The sequence below is a fragment of the Hordeum vulgare genome, chromosome 2H (genome assembly GCF_904849725.1).
Source record: "Hordeum vulgare subsp. vulgare chromosome 2H, MorexV3_pseudomolecules_assembly, whole genome shotgun sequence".
In the NCBI taxonomy this organism is placed as follows: Eukaryota; Viridiplantae; Streptophyta; class Magnoliopsida; order Poales; family Poaceae; genus Hordeum; species Hordeum vulgare.
In genome coordinates this window covers 647,578,033-647,597,336 of record NC_058519.1, presented here as the reverse complement: position 1 = coordinate 647,597,336, position 19,304 = coordinate 647,578,033, and the positions used below count along the sequence as shown (strand labels likewise).

At 43.2% G+C, this 19,304-nt stretch overlaps 2 protein-coding genes across 2 annotated transcripts; both read right to left on the bottom strand.

Moving 5' to 3' along the window:
• Window positions 1-10,622: 10,622 nt before the first annotated feature.
• On the bottom strand, window positions 10,623-12,341 carry LOC123428902 (pentatricopeptide repeat-containing protein At1g63400-like). Its single transcript, XM_045113007.1, has one exon. The coding sequence runs from the start codon at window positions 12,339-12,341 to the stop codon at window positions 10,731-10,733; it is 1,611 nt and encodes a 536-aa protein (XP_044968942.1). The 3' UTR covers window positions 10,623-10,730.
• Window positions 12,342-13,824: 1,483 nt separating this feature from the next.
• On the bottom strand, window positions 13,825-19,073 carry LOC123428358 (plastid division protein CDP1, chloroplastic). Its single transcript, XM_045112558.1, has 12 exons — window positions 18,804-19,073; window positions 18,357-18,470; window positions 18,109-18,246; window positions 16,978-17,082; window positions 16,755-16,877; window positions 16,307-16,675; window positions 16,103-16,198; window positions 15,900-16,025; window positions 15,484-15,549; window positions 14,652-15,398; window positions 14,362-14,555; window positions 13,825-14,271 (listed from the first exon to the last, which is right to left on the bottom strand). Exons 1-12 carry the CDS (start codon window positions 19,071-19,073, stop codon window positions 14,187-14,189), a joined length of 2,433 nt encoding a protein of 810 aa, XP_044968493.1. The 3' UTR covers window positions 13,825-14,186.
• Window positions 19,074-19,304: the final 231 nt, after the last annotated feature.

Sequence of the window (19,304 nt, the reverse complement as noted above, 5' to 3'; positions counted from 1 at the left end):
TGCAGGTGAGAAGATGAACAGAAAATCTGGAGCTGAAGCTGCAGCTTTCCTGTGAAGCAGACTGAAACGCTGAAGCTCCAGCAGTCTTGGTCCATTTTGTTTTGAAGTGTTCTTTACAAGCCGAGGGTTTTCCATTTTGGTAGATTCTGCATCCAAGTTTCCCAGGCATGTTGTTATTTCTCATCAGTTCTGGTAGTTTAATACAACCAAAAAGAAAAGTAACCTTGAGGCGCAGAGCTAGAACCTGGGTCTGTGATATTGTGGATGGATGGACTTGTACAAGTCCTAGACCAAAGAGAATTTCAAGCATACCTTATTGCATTGCAATGTAAGCCTGTGGATCAAGCATTTTTACGAAGAGGATTAATGAATATGTAAATTTTATTATAAGTGACATCACCAAGAGATTAATAATGATGTAATATAACTAGAGCAAATGGATGGACAAAGGTCTATGTTGCTGCATCTATCACGGATATATCTTGTGAAAATGTGACTCGCCAGAACTATAAGAGCAAGTACAATAGTATAGCCAGCTGCTGGCTATAAGCCATTGTCATGTCATCTATAGCTTACCTTATAGCCAACATGTACAATAGTTCATTACAAAAATGTACTGCTTTTTTATTATATGGTCCACCTTTCATACTCACAAAATGCCTAGGAGCACGTGCTAGAGCTGGCTCTTAGCTAAGAGCCCTCTTACCTTCTCTCTCCTCTTCTCTTTCCTCTAACTAAACAAAAATATAGTAGTTTATTCCTTATAGCCATGTACTTGCTCTAAGCATGTCCTCCTTGCAGCATGACTATTTCATTGAACAACGGCATACTCGTTGATGTGATAATCATGAAGGAAAAAATACAGCAGGAACTTAACCGGCGCCTCTTAGAAGCATCATTTTATGATAGCTCTTACAATGAAAGTTGCGACAAAACACGAGTTCCTCCTGAAATTCACGGAACAATCGTGGTATCCATGAATGGCTTCTGCAAAATTGTCGTTAATTTGGAACATCTATTCATCTCTGATACAACTGGAAATAGCTTCGAACTTGTCCACATAGATATCATGTGGCATTAGATATCAGCCATGCTAATACTTTTGCTTTTACCCTGAATTTTACTAGCATGTTAATTCTTAAAACTGCTGGGAAATACCATACAGGTAGCCCAATGCATATTTATCTAATAGAATGGTTACTACATTTTATATCTATCAACGGAGTAGCTTGGTTTTTAAGAGTAAAATACGTTCAAATTATCAAAAGACGAAAGAGAAAGGTGTAACAGTACCCGGATGCCTAGGCAACTTCTATGAACAGTAAAATCAAAAAAATAGAAAAAAAGGATAATAAAATCTGAAACTTTGCAACATATAAGATGGTCAAATTTTGTAGGTTTTTACAAGTTTTCATGCCAAGATATCATGTAAAGAAAGGTGTACAAACAAGTTTCAGATTTCGGTGCTAAAAGTGCTCAAAATTTGAAGTATTAAAATGTTTTTCCTGTGTAGAGCTCCTGGAATGTTTTATTGGCATGAAAACTTGGAAGCCCCTAGAAATTTTGATCATCTTTGATATTGCAAAGTTTTAGATTTTTTTTATTTTTTTCTATTTATTTTGTTGTTACTGTTCATAGAGGGCGCATAGACACCCGGGTGCTGAAAATTCACTTTCAAGACGAAAGAGTTGCTCCATGCTATGTAAAGAGCAGTGCATTCCCTCTGTTTGAGCATCATATCAGGAATTACTTTCAGAGGAGTCAAAGTGCTCTCACCTAACAAATCCCAAGGAAATATCATATAATTTAAAATGCAACATAAAGTTGTATATCATGATGTTTGACATTCCATATAGGTTGACATCTCGAATATATTCTGCTAGCCCAAAAACCGTGATGATAAGATACTCTCGTAAAGGCCTACATGCACCGAACACGATTAGATATTGTTCTCTGGAACGTGCGTATATAAATAGACGTTGGACGGAAGAAAGACTGCAAACCAAGAACCGAAGAGACCGAAGTCCAGTAGTAGTGATGCAGCAGCGGAGAGCAAGCCTTACATGGCTGCAAGGGCCTTATCTCTGATAGCCAAGGATGACTTGCCTGTGTCTTGTTCCTCCCTCAAGGCTTAATTGGTGGCCTTGGGGTGTGGTTTCATGGGCAGTCTTCTTGGCTAGCCTGAGTGGCTCCTGCCGCCCATGCTAGGCTGTCTCTTCATAAATCAATGCATACTGATGTTCATGTTCATGTTCCATGCATGGAGAAAATTAGCTCCGTATGGTTGCGAAGATGTGCAAAATGGAGGATACCATCTTCTAACTCAAGGGGTTTTCGTGATGGTATGAAAGATTATAAAAGAGGAGAAATAATATCCCACTAAGCCTGGTTAGTTGTGTATAGTTTCCCTGTCATTGAGAATGACATGTGGCTTTCTTCCTTTACAAAACATCATCATCAGAAAATCTAACTTTTGGCCAGCTGATTCCCAATATGCAGTACAGTTTCTTTGTCACTTTTTTCTAAAATTAGTATGGTTCTGTATTAATTAGTAGGAAGATCTTCCCCATCAGGGTCAGGGCCCCAACACATGGTCTCAAGTGGCCACTGCATGATTCCATGGCTACACTGCCAGCAGGAAAACTCGACGGATCATAATCAGAACTATCTCCTCGGGAGCACAAGGGATAACTGCCAAAAAACTCACACAAAACGTGAGTGCATCTACCAGTGTGTATCAGTTTCTTTTACCGTCTTCAGTCAATCTCGTACTTTCGGTCTTCTAATCTGCTCTGCGCTTGTAGATGTTTTTTTCCCATGTTTGATTCAGAGTTCAAGGCAATCCTGAAGGAAAATCATGGAAAGAAAATCATAAAGTGCAAATAATCATGATATGGCCACACAACCCTGAAGACTGCCAGGAGTTACAGTTGTCTAAATGTTTTGAAGCTCTGTCCTTTTAGCCATTTTTCGGTGGTAGTAACCCTAGGATGTTGAACTGTTTCCGTGTGATCATCATGATATATGGGTGAAGAGATGTTATGGTAATCTGATTTGGTAGTATGTGTATTCTTATCCTCAGATGTATGTGTAAACTTGTGTATGTTGCAAGTATCACTTCCGAGACCTCTATCTCTATTTATTTTCATTCTTCCCTTTGGTCAGATACTAAAATGTACTCCCTCCGTTCCTAAATATAAGTCTTTTAAGAGATTTGACTAGTGGTCTACATACGTAGCAAAATGAATGAATCTATATTCTAAAGTATGTCTATATACATCCGTATGTAGTCCACTAGTGCAATCTCTAAAAAGACTTATATTTAGGAACGGAGGGAGTAGTATTTTTATTGGACATCCTCCTCACTATTGAAATTAGGGATGCTCTATGTTATTCACACTATGTGCCCGTTGTTTGTGTGGTCTTCTGTATCACTGAGGAAACAAAAAAGGGTTAAACGAGTGCAGGCATATGTACAAAAACGCCAGTGTCGACGTGCAGACAGCGAAATATCAACGGAAACTTGTTTAGGTCTATAGGAATGGGGTGAATGCAGGTGAGAAGATGAACAGAAAGCTGGAGCTGCAGCTGAACCTGCAGCTTTCCTGTGAAGCAGACTGAAACGCTGAAGCTCCAGCAGTCTTGATTCTGCATCCAAGTTTCCCGGGAATATTGTTATTTCTCATCAGTTCTGGTAGTTTAATACAACCAAAAAGAAAAGTAATCTTCGGGCGCAGAGCTAGAACCTGGGTCTGTGATGTTGTGGATGGATGGACTTGTACCAAGTCCAAGACCAAAGAGAATTTCAAGCATACCGTGTTGCATTGCAATGTAAGCCTGTGGATCATTGGATCAAGCATCTTAGAAGCGTAGTTTTATGATATGATAATCATGAAGGAAAAAAAATCAGCAAGAACTTAACCGACGCATCTTAGAAGCGTAGTTTTATTATAGTTCTTACAGTGAAAGTTGCCACAAAACCGACGCATCTTAGAAGCGTAGTTTTATTATAGTTCTTACAGTGAAAGTTGCCACAAAACCGACGCATCTTAGAAGCGTAGTTTTATTATAGTTCTTACAGTGAAAGTTGCCACAAAACACGAGTATCACCTGAAATTCACAGAACAATCATGGGTTCCATGAATGGCTTCTGCAAAATTGCCGTCTGGAACATCTATTCATCTCTGATACAACTGGACATAGCTTCAAACTTCTCCACATAGATATCATGTGGCATTAGATATTAGCGATGCTTATACTTTTGCTTTTACCCTGAATTTCACTGGCATATTAATTCTTAAAACTGCTGGGAAACACCATACAGGGAGCACAGTGCAATGTTATTTAATAGAAATGCTTACTGTATTTTAAGCTGTTAACGGAGTATCTTGGTTTGTTAGATCAAAATATTTTTTCTTCAAATTATTGATGTTTAGTATTTTATTTTATTTCGCTAAAGAAGACTCCAACTTAAGTTAATATGCACACCCTAAGTTAGTTCCAGCATTTATGGAGTATATGGTTAAGAAATTATTTAGCCTCTTCTGTCTTTAGTATCACACTGATATGTGTCATATGTACTTGATCATTCCATGTTTCCATACTCTTTGGCTTATCTGAAGATGAAATTATCGCTCCATGCTGTGTAAAGAGCAGTGTGTTCCCCGTGTCTGATCACTATAGTGATAATGTGGTAAATCAGATAAGCGATTCAACTTTCCGTGTCGTTTTAGCAGAGATATGGGATTGATCATGCTGCTAGCTTTAAGCAGATTTGAGCATCATATCAGGACTCGCTTTCAGAGGAGTCAATATACTCCCACCTCATAATTCCCAAGGAAAAATCATATAAGTCAAAATGCAACATGAAGTTGTATATCATGATGTTTGACATTCCATATAGGTTGACATCTAGAATATATTCTGCTAGCAGAAAAAACGGTGATGATAAGATACTCTGGTAAAGGCTTACATGCACCAAACACAATTAGATCTTGTTCTCTAAGACATGCAGATATAAATAGATGCTGGATGGAAGAGACACTGCAAACCAAGAACCGAAGAGAACAAAGTTCAGTAGTAGTAACGCGTTAGCAGAGAGCAAGCCTTACATGGCTGCAAGGGCCTTATCTCTGATAGCCAAGGATGACTTGCCTGTGTCTTGCTCCTCCCTCGAGGCTTAATTGGCCTTGGGGTGTGGTTTCATGGGCAATTTCCTTGGCTAGCCTGAGTGGCTCTTGCCGCCCATGCTAGGCTGGCTCTTTCATAAATCAATGTATGCTGATGTTCATGTTCATCTTCATGTTCCATGCATGAAGAAAGTTACTTCAGTGTGGTCGCGAAGATGTACCATCTTCTAACTTTAGGTTTTTTTGTGATGGTTTGAAAGATTATAAAAGAGGAGAAATAAGCCCACTAAGCCTGATTAATTATGCATAGTGTCCTTGCCATTGACAATGGCATCTGGGTTTCTGGCTTTACTAAACATCATCGTCGTAAAATCTAACTTTTGGCCAGCTGATTCCCCAATATGCAGCACAGTTTTTTCTTCCATTCTTCTAAAATTAGTACAGTTCTTTATTAGTAGCTGTAAGTTCAACTGTTTCTGTATGATCATATTATGACATTCGGCTAATGTTATGGTACTCATCTTTCTTAGTGTTTATTTGCTCAGATATAAGCCTGTGCCTGTTGTAAGTATATAATGCTCTATATTGATCCACACTGTGTGCCAGTCTTCTGTATCACCCAGGAAGCCAAAAAGGATTAAAATATTGCATTGTTTAAGCTTGTAGGAGGAATTGGGTGAAATTCAGGTGAGGTCAACAGGAAAATCGCAGCAGTTCGTATCAAGCTCAGAACATTTTGTTTTCAAGTTCTTATTTGCATTGTGCAAGTTTCCCAGGAATGTTGTTCTTGTTTCTCAACCCAAAAAAAAGTTGAAGGGGAGCTGTAAATTTCAGGCACATCTATCATAAATATGTGGGTTAGAGTTTGAATTTTGAAACCAACTGCTTTCCGCGAACACAGCGGCATACTCGATGTCGTGGTAATCATGAAGAAACAACATATATATATATATATATATATATATATATATATATATATATATATATATATATATATATATATATATATATATATATATATATATATACTGCAAATATGTATGGATCGGAGTGTAAGCATACAGTTGGTCGCACGACGCTTAAACTGTCAAGACAAACAGTTGTCTGAATACTTGGAAGCTGCTAAGCTCTGTCCTTTTAGCCATTTTTTCGGTAGCGACATCCCTAGGCTGTTGAGCTGTTTCTGTGTGATCATCATGTTATGTGGGTGAAGAGATATCATGGTACTCTCCTTTGTTAGTATGTACTGTATGTGTCACTGTCGCGTGAAATATCAGCAGAAAGTTATTTAGGCCAGTAGGAATAGGGTGAACTCAGGTGAGAAGACCAACAGAAACGCTGGAGCTGAAGCTGCAGCTTTCCGGTGCAGTGCGGTGCAGCATACCTTTGTTGGTTTGTTGCGCTCCTGTCGCTAGCAGCTGTAAGCCTGTGGACTGAGCATTTGTAGTAAGAAGATTAACCAATGTAAAGGTTAAGTAGCATCAACAAAACATACGTATAATGATTTTATTATAACTAGATCACAGGAATGGCCACGAATTACGACAGGAATATAAATTCCACTCCAGTTGATACTTTTAAGGCCATTTCTTTCCTTGCAGCCAGCATGACTATTTTGTTAGACAACCACATATTCGCTGCCATGTTAATCATGGAAGAAGAATATCTCGTGAAAATTGTGACTAGCCAGACCTATAAGCAAGTCCTATGTCGACTCTGAAGACTGTCAAGAGTAACAAGTTAGAGCTTTGACAATGATACCAAATTAGATGGCCAGAACTTTTCACATTATTGTTACCAAGTTTTTTTTGTTTTTTTAAGGAAAACTGTAAGGGAAACCCCCACATCGAGTTTTTTTTAAATAATAAGAACCCAAATTCGCATCCGTGGGGACTTGAACCTGGGTGGCTGGGTTGTACATCCACTCCACTAGCCTTCTTATTGTTACCAAGTTAGAGCATGCTTTGCCATTAAAGAGAAATTCAAAGAAAGGAACATAACAGATTTCTGTGTGACAGATTATAATATGCTAATATATGTATGTACTGCATAAAGAAGAACTGAATGGTGTTTTGCTATCGATTTTCGTCTCCTGCTGATACAACAGTACAGGTTCAGAATTGAGGCGCACTGCCATCTAAATTGGTAAAAGAGAACCATCAGAACCACATGCAAGAGAGAAAGAGAAAGATCATCCAATCCAAAGCATGCTATCCAGAACAGAACACAAAGTTGAATCATATTTGTGCACTCCGCTGGACCCTCTGCTAGTTGATCTACAAAATGTAGTGAACTCATCGTACTTGAATCTGGTGTCCTATAAGCAGAAGAATGTGATTTCCAATCCTGATACATGTTGGTCTGGTTGCTTTAGTGTGAACCTGAGCTCCATTTGGCCTGCACATATGACACACATAATAATCGCTCCATTCTGTCATGTTTCCATCCTTAATCGCTCCATTCTGTCATGTTTCCATCCTTTTTTGCTCATCTAAAGACGAAATTATCGCTCCATGCTGTGTAAAGAGTAGTGCGTTCACTCTGTTTGATCACTATAGTGATAATGTGGTAAATTAGGCGAGCAATTCAATTTTAAGTGTCTTTTTAGCAAAGATATGGGATTGATCATGCTAGCCAGCTTTAAGCAGATTTGAGCATCATATCAGGAATCGCTTTCAGAGGAGTCAAAATGCTCTCATCTCTATAAATCAAAATGCAACATAAAGTAGCTGTATATCATGATATTTGACATTCCATATACGTTGGCATCTAGAATATATTCTGCTAGCCCAAAAAGCGGTAATGATAAGATACTCTGGTAGAGGCCTACAAGCAACAAAGACAACCATTAGATCTTGTTCTCTAAGACATGCAGATATAAATAGATGCTGGATGGAAGAGACACTGCAAACCAAGAAACGAAGAGAACAAAGTTCAGTAGTAGTAACGCTTTAGCAGAGAGCAAGCCTTACATGGCTGCAAGGGCCTTATCTCTGATAGCCAAGGATGACTTGCCTGTGTCTTGTTCCTCCCTCAAGGCTTAATTGGCCTTGGGGTGTCGTTTCATGGGCAGTCTCCTTGGCTAGCCTGAGTGGCTCCTGCTGCCCATGCTAGGATGTCTCTTTCATGAATCAATGCATACTGATGTTCATCTTCATGTTCCATGCATGGAGAAAATTAGCTCGGTGCGGTCGCGGAGATGTACAAAATGGTACCATCTTCTAACTCGAGGTTTTCTTGTGATGGTATGAAAGATTGTAAAAGAGGAGAAGTAAGCCCACTAAACCTGGTTAATTGTGCATAGTGTCCTTGTCATTGGCAATGACATCTGGCTTTACAGAACATCATAATCATAAAATCTAACTTTTGGCCAGTTGATTCCCCAATATGCAGCACAGTTTCTTCATCCCTTTTTCTAAAATTAGTATGGTTCTGTATTAGTAGCGCAAAATATGTGAATGTGGCAGTTCATAATGACCCTATTAGGTGGAGCTGGGAGATCAACACCGTAAGCATAGGAACGAAGGGTGTAACTAATATGTGCTATTCTTTATTTTTCTGTTACGCGTGTCCCGCAAAAAAGAAGTGGAATATGTTTTCTAACCGGAGCCTCTCAGCACAATTGCTGCTATTTGTTTGGGTTGTTGCTTTTTATTTTTGGAGTTTTCAGCCGAAGACAGAAAAGGCACAAACAAATAGGAGGGCCACGTGTAATTTACATGTTTTTTTCTGTTAGGTATTGCTAGCTTTCGATAGTCTCAAAATAACTGTAGCTTTTCACACACAAGAAAGATCGGGTTTTAGCTCCATGGTAGCTATGAGTGAAGGTCGGAAAAGAAGAAGATGAAAAAATTTGGTTGTACAGTTCACTTCTTCACATATTTGAGTTAGTATAAACAAATGTAGAATTTGTCTGTTGTCACCACTAACCAGTATGAGGATTGATGATGCTTTAAAGAAATTTGATGTTACATGCACACAATAATCATTGCAGTACTCTGGTGGATTATCCATGCAGTCATGCTGTGGATGTGTAGATGCAGGAAGGATGCATTTTGACGTTTTATGTTTATAACTGTAGGAAGTACAACCAACACACCACAGGGAGCTGATCCCTTGGATGGAGCATCCATCTGAGCTACAGTCGGCCGAAATAAAACCTAATTCTACCGCTGAAAAAGAGGATATGGAGTTGCCGAATAATCCGAACACCACGACAGAGAGTGCATCACATGCTCAGAGAAGGTTGCTTCAGAAGATAAAAGTGATGATCAAACAGGAAATGCAGAAGAAACTCATGGAAATGATGCGGGAACAACAGGAGAAGCAACTGTTAAAAATGACGAGCCTTAGAGGAGGAAGCTAATGCATCATTTGATTTGTTAAGGGATGTAGAAGACCTCCCTGAAGAGTACAGTTATGATTATGGTGATTATGTTGATGATGCCACGTTGGGAGACGAGGATTGTAGAGAAACAAGAGCATGAGAAAGCGGAAGATTACGTGATCATAGATGCTCACATATTGTCGACCCCAGTAAGTGAACATTTTTCTACATATATTTGATGTTTGTTCTATTAATGTTCTTGAGTTGGTTACTTGGTTTGACATTCTTTCTGCAGGTGATTGCAGACATTGACAACGACGGTGTACAAGAAATGGTTGTTGCTGTATCTTACTTCTTTGACCACGAGTGAGGCTGCTTTCTCTGCTACTAATGCATTTCGTACGTGTTGCTCATCAGCTCATGACATCGGGGTGATGACTTATAAGTAAGAATCTCTGAACGTCAGTTTATTTGTGATGTCCTGTATTGCATGCATGTGTGTGTCATTAATGCTCTCCAAGATTAATTTCCCAAAAATAGGACCCCCTTTGTTCTCTCTTACCATGGACTGGTTGGTGCATTTGCCTGCCTGATTAATATTATGCTTTGCTTTGATTGTTTTTGTTCTGTTTCATGCTTGTTCCAGTAATGAATCGAAGGTGCTAAAGCAGAAGCTAGGTGTTTGTCTATCTTGCTGTGCTATCTTTTGGTTATGATTAAATGGTTTATTCTTAATGCAAAACTTTCAGCCACAACATGAGCACTTCATTATATCTTGCCTGTGTTACCATGGTGGTGTACCTATTGCAGTCTAGAAACTATGATAATGCAAAGCATTTAAAAGAGCTAGGAGGGATTGACATAGGGAAATATATAGCAAATTAGCAAGCATTATAGTTGTTTTTAAACTTGACACAAAACAAGTTAAATGGACAGCAGACCTTGATTTGATTACCGGAAACAGGAACTTCTGTTCCCATGCATATTCGTCTCCAACTGTGGCTGATTTGGATGGTGATGGAAATTCAGACATCCTTGTTGGAACTTCCTATGGCTTGCTAAGTTCTGCTGTCGACAAATTAGATGACCAGAACTGTTGGCACATGATACCAAGTTAGAACATCATTTGCCAACAAAGCAAAATTTGAACAAAGGAACATAACAGATTTCAGTATGCCGGGTGTTTTACTTTCAGTTGCGATCTCCTAGTGATACAACAGGACAAGTTCAAAAATGAGGCCAACCAATATGTCAGCAAGAGAGCAAAAGAAGGATCATCCAATCCCAAGCATCCTATCCAGCACAGAGCACAGCTGTGTAATATCTGTGCATTCCACTGGACCCTTTCTGCAGAATGCCTTGATCACATTGGCAAAAACCCTAGCATCTATAGCGACTCCTTTCGCTAGCATGTCATCAAACAGACGCAAAGCCTCTCGAACATTTCCGCTCCTGACCAACCAAAATGCCAGATGCGCTACGGGCTCCGCAGGGTAGCCGCCGTCCATGTGCCTTACCAGATTGGCAGCCTCGGTTCTCCTCCCAGACCTAAAGAGGCAATCGACCAGCGTGTTGTATGTGATTACATCTGGGGTAATCTTCCCTGAATCGATATGGCAGAACAAGAACCCGAGCTCGCCCTCCTTTCCAGCACCGTAGAACTGATGGATCAGAATGTTACAGGTCACGGTGTCTGCCACAAACCCGTTGCAGCCGAACACGAACTTGGCGGCCTCAAACTTGCCGGCTCGGCACAGGGATGAGATCAAGATGTTGTACGTCTGCACATTGGGTGTTATGGGCTTCTTGAGCAGGTCCGTGAACAGCCTGAGCACAAGCAGCCACTGCATCTTCTTGGAGAAATGGTCCATGACCGTGTTGTACGTCACGACATCGACCTCGAAGCCCAGCTCTTCGCAGCGCTCCAGCACCTCCTTGGCCACCCACATATCTAGATCTTTCGCGGCGTAATCCAGAAGTATGTTGAGGCCAACCACGGTCAGCTGCAGCCCCATGGCGACCATGATGTCCAGCTGCCGGAACGCGTCCTCGATGTATCCAAACCGGCAGAGCCCGGCAACGTAGGTGCTGTAGGTCACCGCGTCCGGCACCCACCAGTTCCAGACACTGTCATTGATAACCCTCTGCACGGCGTGGAAATCGCCGACCCTGCACAGCCCGTGGATGTAGATGTTGTAGATGACGACGTCGGGGTTGCACCCGGAGCGGCACCCGGAGGCGCGCATGGAGGCGATGAGCGCGTCGGCGGCCGGGATGTCGCCGGCGTCGCAGTGGGCCTGGAGGACGGGCGAGTAGACGTGCGGGGGGACCGGGTACCCGAGCGCGCGCATTTCGTCGAGCAGCTGGAGCGCGTCCGGGAGGTGCCCCGCGCGGCAGAAGGAGAAGATGAGGTCGGCGTAGTCGACGGGGCTGGGGCGGACGCCGAGGCCGGACATCCAGTGCAGGACGGAGCGGCCGGCGGCGGGGAGGCCGAGGTGGGTGGAGTAGACGTGGAGGAGGAGCGAGTAGGCGCGGCGGTCGGGCGCCACGCCGTGCGCGAGCATGTCGTCGAAGAGCGCCATGGCGTCGGCGGCGCGGCCGGCCTTGGCGAGCGCCGACATGGCGGAGACGTAGGAGGCGGCCGTGGGCGCGCAGGCCGCGGGCGAGCCGTGGCGCATGCGGCTGAGCACGCGCAGCGCCGACTCGCCGTCCCCGTCGCGCGCCAGGGCCGCCAGCAGGCGGTTGTAGTCGTCCAGGGTGTGCGCGGGGGAGGAGGAGGTGGTGGTGGCGGTGGAGTGGGTGTGGGTGCGGGGGACGAGGCGCCCGAGCGTGCGCACCGCCGCGCGCGCCGCCGCCGCGGCCGCCGACCACGCGCCGGCGGCCATTGAGGATCGGCGGCCGCGGCGGCGGCAGGGCGGAGCCTGAGCGCGGAAGGCAAGGCGGACTTGGACAACGGCGGCGGCTTTGCGGCTGTGGAGCGGCGGCGGTGGCGATCTGATGAAGCCGCAGGCCGCATGGGCTGGCTGGAAGTCTGGCGAGGCTGACGGTGAGAATGAGATCCAAGCGGCTATGTCAATGCCACTGCACAGGCTTCAGTTAGTTCAGTAATACTGACTACTCTAGTACTCCCTCCGATTTCTAGATATAAGTAGTTTTAGAAATTTCATTAAAGGACTATGCGTGGATGTACATAAACATATTTTAAAACATAGATTCACTTATTTTGTTTCGTATGTGGTCCACTAATACAATCTCTAAAAAGACCTATATTTAAAAACGGAGGGAGTAGTTCTGTTCCTGATTAAAACGATTTTTCTATTCATTCACATGTTAATTTTGGCACGAATACTCAAAATATTTATTCAGAAAGTAACATGATGTCAATGTGTTTGCCGTGGAGAAACGATTATGTTGTAGATTTAAAGTACTCCCTCCGTTCTTAAATATAAGTCTTTCTACAGGTTTCACTAAACGACTATATATGGATGTATATAGACATCGAGTGTAGATTCACCGAATATTGCTTTTGACTCCCGAGCTCACTGGAGGCCTTTAAATTCAAACTTTAAATTAAGTGAAAATTGTATTTTAATGTTTCAAAAAATTCTGAAAAAAATACATAGATAAATGAAGGTATAATACACAAGTGGGTAAATTTTCAGAATAAAATACGTTGAAATGAGGGCTGTGCAAAAAAGACAAATCTGAGGCTGTTTAACACATGTTACTATTCACCATTTCAGACCATGAATTAGTCTTTTTTGTACAGATCACGTTTTAAAGTATTTTGACCTGAAATTTTAAACACATGTCGGTTACATCCTTACATACATGCATATTTTTTTCAGAATTTTTTGAACCATAAAAATTTGAATTTGAATTTTTCAAAAATAAAGGCCTCCATGGCTCCCGGGAGCCAAAACGCCATTCTCGTAGGTTCACCCATTTTACTCTGTATGTAGTCTTTTAATGAAATCTCTTAAAAGACATATATTTAGGAATGGAGGGAGTAGAAAATGTCTATCGAATAGGCTCGAAAACGTCGCGCCATCTTTATCTCAAAACAACCATATAATAAAACTTGGAGACCCAGATATCCAGCGAATGTCAGATCTTTAGGCATGACAAAACCGACATTTTCTACGGTACGTTGTGTTTACCGAAGAAATCAAGTGTAATGTCTACAAATCTGATTCCCAAACTCAAAAGGTCAATGATAATGTTCCTACCGTATCCAACAGGGATCAAAGCTGAAGTAAAGTACAAGCCTGTGGCGCCTGAACAAAGGCAAACTTCAAAAACAAAGGGGGTGGAAAAAGGAATCATCATTTATGAAGCCTATGGTAAAAACTCAAAACAAGGGGGAGAAAAATGAAGCAAGCTGCATTGATCTTTCAACAATGAACAATGGCTAACACAATTCAGTTACACCGCGCGGGGCACCCAAGGCCCGACAAGCGGAAAGAAATGAAAGGTATGTGAAATCAGCAGAGGTTAGCATCCTGTACTAACGTAGCAAATCAGCGGGTATCGGTGTCGAATCCTGATGCAAGTCACCACGAGCAGCTAGAGCATCCCAAACACAGATCATCGAACGGTTCCGTGCATTCGAATTTGGTTCAATGGTGATCTAATGCTAGTGAACTACAAAATTCTAATATGTTGGAACTTTGTTTAAACATGGCCCCGTGTCCTATGAGATGATGCGTTAGTCGTCCTTCTGGCAGAAATCACGACAGGTCCCGGACAGCAGCCTCGCAGATTTTCCACGATCCATCGTCCTGCCTCCTCAGCGTGTACTGAACTTCATACGTACTGCAGGTATAACAGCACAAACCATCAGTGCCATTTTATTCTGGAGAAGAATGAAAGAGCGATAGACAGAAATGGCATGTTCTCAAGTACCTGTAATAACTAGGCTTCTTGGGCTGAGAGTCGTCAACAAGCTCAGCAGCTTCCTCAAGCACAGCATCGATTTCCGCCACTTCACCATCACCAGCCTCATCAAGCAGGATCTCGGCTCGAACAACAGAGAGATTCAACAGGACAAATCTCCAGTAGCAGGACTGATCCTTTGCTGATAAAGCCAAGTCCTGCCACTGCTCAACAAGAGGGTGTTTGATTTGATTATGCACTGCATACACGATCATGCATGAACTCCATATGCAATTACGTGATTGATAGAAGAAACTTACCTTGGACAGCATCGAACCATCGAGGACATCGGAGAGCATATCAATTTCATAGTCAGGGCCAAGAGCTTCAGATTTGATATCTTGCCACTGCTTCACAAGCGCTTCTGCTTCTTGAAGAGACATCCTTTCCTTGCGAGCTATAGCAGTCACATCACCAGAACCAGGAGACAGATCACTTCCTTCACTTCTCAAATAGAGCCTGTTGTTCAACCAAAGCATTTTTGACAGCTTCTCAAACTGTTCCCTAACTCTGCTACTGATAAGAGAACCGTCTGACGAAGATGCTTCATTCAGAGAAGACGTGGCTGCAGATTCTCTAGTTGAGGGGACAGGTTTTGTGCTCCCGAACTGAAATCTGAGCAGTTTTAATGTACCAAATAGGGCAAACCCCAGGACTGCAGTGTACGCAATCTTTCCTATAACATCCCCAGTCAGGCCCCACGATTCCAAGGTTCTTACAGGATGGGATCCGGGATTGCGCTTCAGAGGAACAGATGTTGTACTTAAGCCATTTACTGGCCTATCCGTTGATGTATGGCCCTGGCCCCCCAGGGTGGTTGGTGCAAGCTGCTTTACAGCTTCCCCGAGATGGCTGGTAGAATTTAATCTTGGATTCTGCTGCCCTGAAGTCCTGTTGGATGTGGAGGCACTAGAAGACGTCTGAGAGCTCAAAAGGACTCTTCTTGTGGCTCCTAGTTTTTGCTTGGAAGTGCTAATGAGGCGCTTAGGAGCAGCAAAGAAGTTTGCCTGTCATAAGATGACATTGATAGTCAAATTAATCCACAGAGAATGTTCTGAGGGACTTGATTACTAAAAAAAACATGGCACGAACCAAGGATGGCGGACAATCTCTTGTATCTGCAAAACGAGAAAGTGCCACATCCTTCAGCCACAGTTCCTGGTAAAGACAAGTTGCCTGGCATGAGATAGTTTCAACAGACCATAGGCACAGTAATAACTTCAGACAAATATATCATCTACTCCCTCCGTCTCAGTTTACAAGTCCGGCACATGTACCTAGGTCGTCAATTTGACCAACTTAATGAGAGGCATATATTACAAAAAATATATCAGTAGAAACTTTAGATGATCTATTTTCTAATGATATAATTTTTATGTTAAACAATATATTTTATATAAGTCAAATTGACGACCTAGGTACACGTGCATGCCTTCTAAACTGTGATGGAGGGAGTACTAATCTAGCATAGTAAAACTTATTTGCTCTCATCGCAAGATGTAGCATACCAGTGACTGGTTGACAGTAACCTTGTCACTGCTGTCTTTCTTTTTAGCTAACCCATAATTCCTTGAATTGGAACTTCCATTACTTTGAAGCTGCTGAAGCTTTTCAAAAACTGTGGTGCCAGATTCCTGAGAGCAAGCCTTTAGTCCTAGTAATGTGCAATTGTGCATTACTAAATTTATAGATATTGAGATTAGCTTATCACCTCTCCAAGAAGAAACGAGCAAAACGATTCCTCAAATTTCAGGTCGGTGTTCTCAGATGCAACAAGGCATTCACAGATGGTTTTAGCTTTACTTATCTGCACAGAGGTAATGTAAATTGAAGAATGGGGAAAAGCAGCAAAGAGGATAGTTTGGTTCCTATAGGCTATAGGCTACAAGTAGTAGAAGAAGAAGAAAAAAGGTACCAACTCAGTCTGCCGGGTTGAAAATCCAGATGCAAGGTGTGCAAGCATTGCCCTGTAGAAACAGTTGAAGTCAACTACCACCCGCTGGCTCTGGGACTCCAATGATTTTTTGTTTTTACGAGTTGTAGCCAAAGAGTCCCAAGAAAGTAGTTCCACGATTTCAGTGGCTAATAACTTGTCCATTGCCTGGCCCAGGAAATAAGGCCAATCATGAACTCTACAAGATGACTCGACATCAAGTCCCTGTCCAAGCAATTCACAGAGAGCTGCAATAGCACCACGCCTGCGTTCAGAATTTTCAGGTGTACGGGGCAGGCTTAAAACCTCTAGAGTGCAAGCTGGTGCAAGCTCTTCAAGTGATTCTTCGATCTGGTTCACCCAACAAGAGAAGTTATGGCATGATTGCATACATGGACAGATCTGTAAGGTGAAAGCAATAACATGTTACCTGCTCAAGAAGAGGCATCTTCTCTAAAGATGTTTTTTTCCTCAAAAGATATTGAGCACGTGCTAGAGCCTCAAAGCCAAGAGATACTTTACTTTTTTCAAAGCTAGCTTTTGCAATGGAGCACTACAGGAAAATGCATGGAATTATTCCAAATTGCCAAAGATGTACATAATAAACACTGTACCAAGCAGCTTTTTTCACTTTAATCATGCATAGTACTTACTTCAGCTAGTGCCATTGCAAGAAGTACATCGTGAGCATATGGCTTAGAATCAGGGCGTCGTAGAGCTGCCTGACCAATGTCCAAGACCAGCTTCTCTTCCCCAACCTGCAAACAATACTGGCATGTGGTATCTTACACTGGCAATAAACAAACAAGCCAGTACATGATGATAAGACAAGCACATTCAACAGTGACGAACAGAGGCCACTAGGACTCTCCATGCTTGAGCCTTTAAATCTCACAAACATCAAACTGATTATCAATCACATTTAAGTATATTACACCTACCTAGTCCGAAAGATGGGTATAATTGAATTTTGATATGCTCCTTACAGTGATACTACAGATATTCACCATGGAGATTTCATAATTTTGTTCAAGAAAGCATAGATAAATCTTAAACAGCCTGTAACTTTTCAAACCGCCTCGATGAGAAAAACAAGAAACACAGTCGATGTTCAACTAAATATTTCATATTTTGGTAAACTTCAGAGAACAGGGGATGCCCATGATATTGGCTATCCCATGTGATAGTGATACATACAGATGTGAAACATTTCAGTACATGGTTACAAGACAAGCACATTCAACTGTATTGAACAGAGGCTACTAGGATTCTTCATGCTTGAGCCCTTTCTCAAACATAAAAGTGATCATCCATCACATTTCGGTATTTTACCAAAAGATGGGCATTATTCAGTATCTACATGCTCCTTACAATACTACTACAGATATTGACCAGCATTTAAGTATTTTACACTTGCCGGGTACAAAAGATGGGCATTATTCAGTATCTAGATGCTCCTTACAATAATACTATAGCTATTGAAAATGGAGTTATCATAACACTGTTATATTTTATTAGTTTTCCAATAAAGCACATATAAATCTTAAAGCACCCTGTAACTTTTCAAACTGCCTTGATAGGAAAAACAAGAAACACTGTTAATGTTCAACTAAATATTTGCTGTTTTGGCAAACTTCTGAGAACAGGGCACTCCCATAATAGTGACTATCCTGTGTAGTATAGATGAAAGGCCTAGATTATGTTTGAACGGACCAAACTTGATAACTGTCCTTAATTTGTACATATGAATCTTTTGACTGGATGGTGTTTATGTGGCACATTACCTCCTGCAAGACACACAAGGCAGCAGGCAACCAGCTCCAGGGTATATGAAGAGAGGATCTGGGAGGAACCTTGGCCCTGGTGCTTCCTGCGTACTCCTGTTCAAAGAGAAGCTTGTCTCTCACGTCCAGCAGCAGAGCCTGAGAGAAAACCAACAAACAGCACGACATGTTAAACACCGGGGTTCTGGCTGCATATGATTCCGGGCAAAACTGCATCCACGCAATTGCTGAATGAAATGAGCAAAAACCTGTCTGCAGGTGGACACCTCCTCCGTGTACCCATCTTCGATCTCCGATTTCCTCAGGTCGATGGCCGACTTGACGATCTCGTCCTTCTCGGCCTTCTCCGTGACGCCCAGGATCTGCACGGTGGTCATTTGGACAGACGCGTCATGAAAATGGAAGACAAGATGATCCAGCCGCTTTTGGCGTGGAGAAAAACTAGGAAATCTCGGAACTCATCCGCGGCAGTAGAGTCCAATTCAAAACGAGGGAGGCGTGTGAACCACAGGCGCGAATTCAGGTTCAAACGGGTGCGAGGGCGTTGAATTTCGACGATAAAATCCACAGCTAGCTCACCCGTAACCGCATCAGCGGATCGAGCGGCCGACGCGGCGCGTCGGCAACGGCAGGGGCCGCATTTCCGGGGAATTCGAACCCGGGGGCGGAGAACGGCGGGGGTCAGACGGTCTCACCTGGTAGCATGTGACGGGGATCTCGACGGCGGGCGCGGCGGGGGCCTCCTGCCTGCCGCATCCCTCTGCCGCCGCCGCCTCGGTCACCGGCGCGGCTGCCCCCGCCACCCTCGCGCGCACCGCGGCCCCGCGCCCGGCGGAGGCATTGCCGCCGCGCCGCGCCGGGGAGGAGGAGGAAGGGGCACTGCGGCGCGCCGAGGAGGTGGAGGGGGACGGGGCGGCGACGGCGGAGGGGTGGAGCAGCGCCGCGGCGGCCGTGGGCATGGCCATGGCCGGGGAGGGAGGGAGGGGGTGGGCGGAAGGACGGAGAGCCCTAGCCGGCCCGCGTCTCCGGAGCGCGCGCCTCCATGCGCGGTGGGGGGGGTTGGGTTTTGGTTTTGGGGAGGAATAAAGGGGGAGGGAGAAAGCGTCAGCGGCAGCGGGCGTCGTCAAGGCCAAGCCGGAGACCGGCGAGGTGGATCGGGTTTTGCTTTTCTTTTTCACTGCGTGGACCTGGTTCAC

Excerpts from the sequence above, each read along its gene's own strand:
- LOC123428902 (XM_045113007.1), bottom strand. The coding sequence starts at position 12,341 with ATGGCCGCCGGCGCGTGGTCGGCGGCCGCGGCGGCGGCGCGCGCGGCG.
- LOC123428358 (XM_045112558.1), bottom strand. The coding sequence starts at position 19,073 with ATGGCCATGCCCACGGCCGCCGCGGCGCTGCTCCACCCCTCCGCCGTC. Across the intron at positions 16,878-16,977 it reads TTGCAATGGCACTAGCTGAA|TGCTCCATTGCAAAAGCTAG; the intron begins GTAAGTACTATG and ends ATTTTCCTGTAG. Across the intron at positions 15,550-15,899 it reads TTACTGTCAACCAGTCACTG|GAACTGTGGCTGAAGGATGT; the intron begins GTATGCTACATC and ends TGTCTTTACCAG.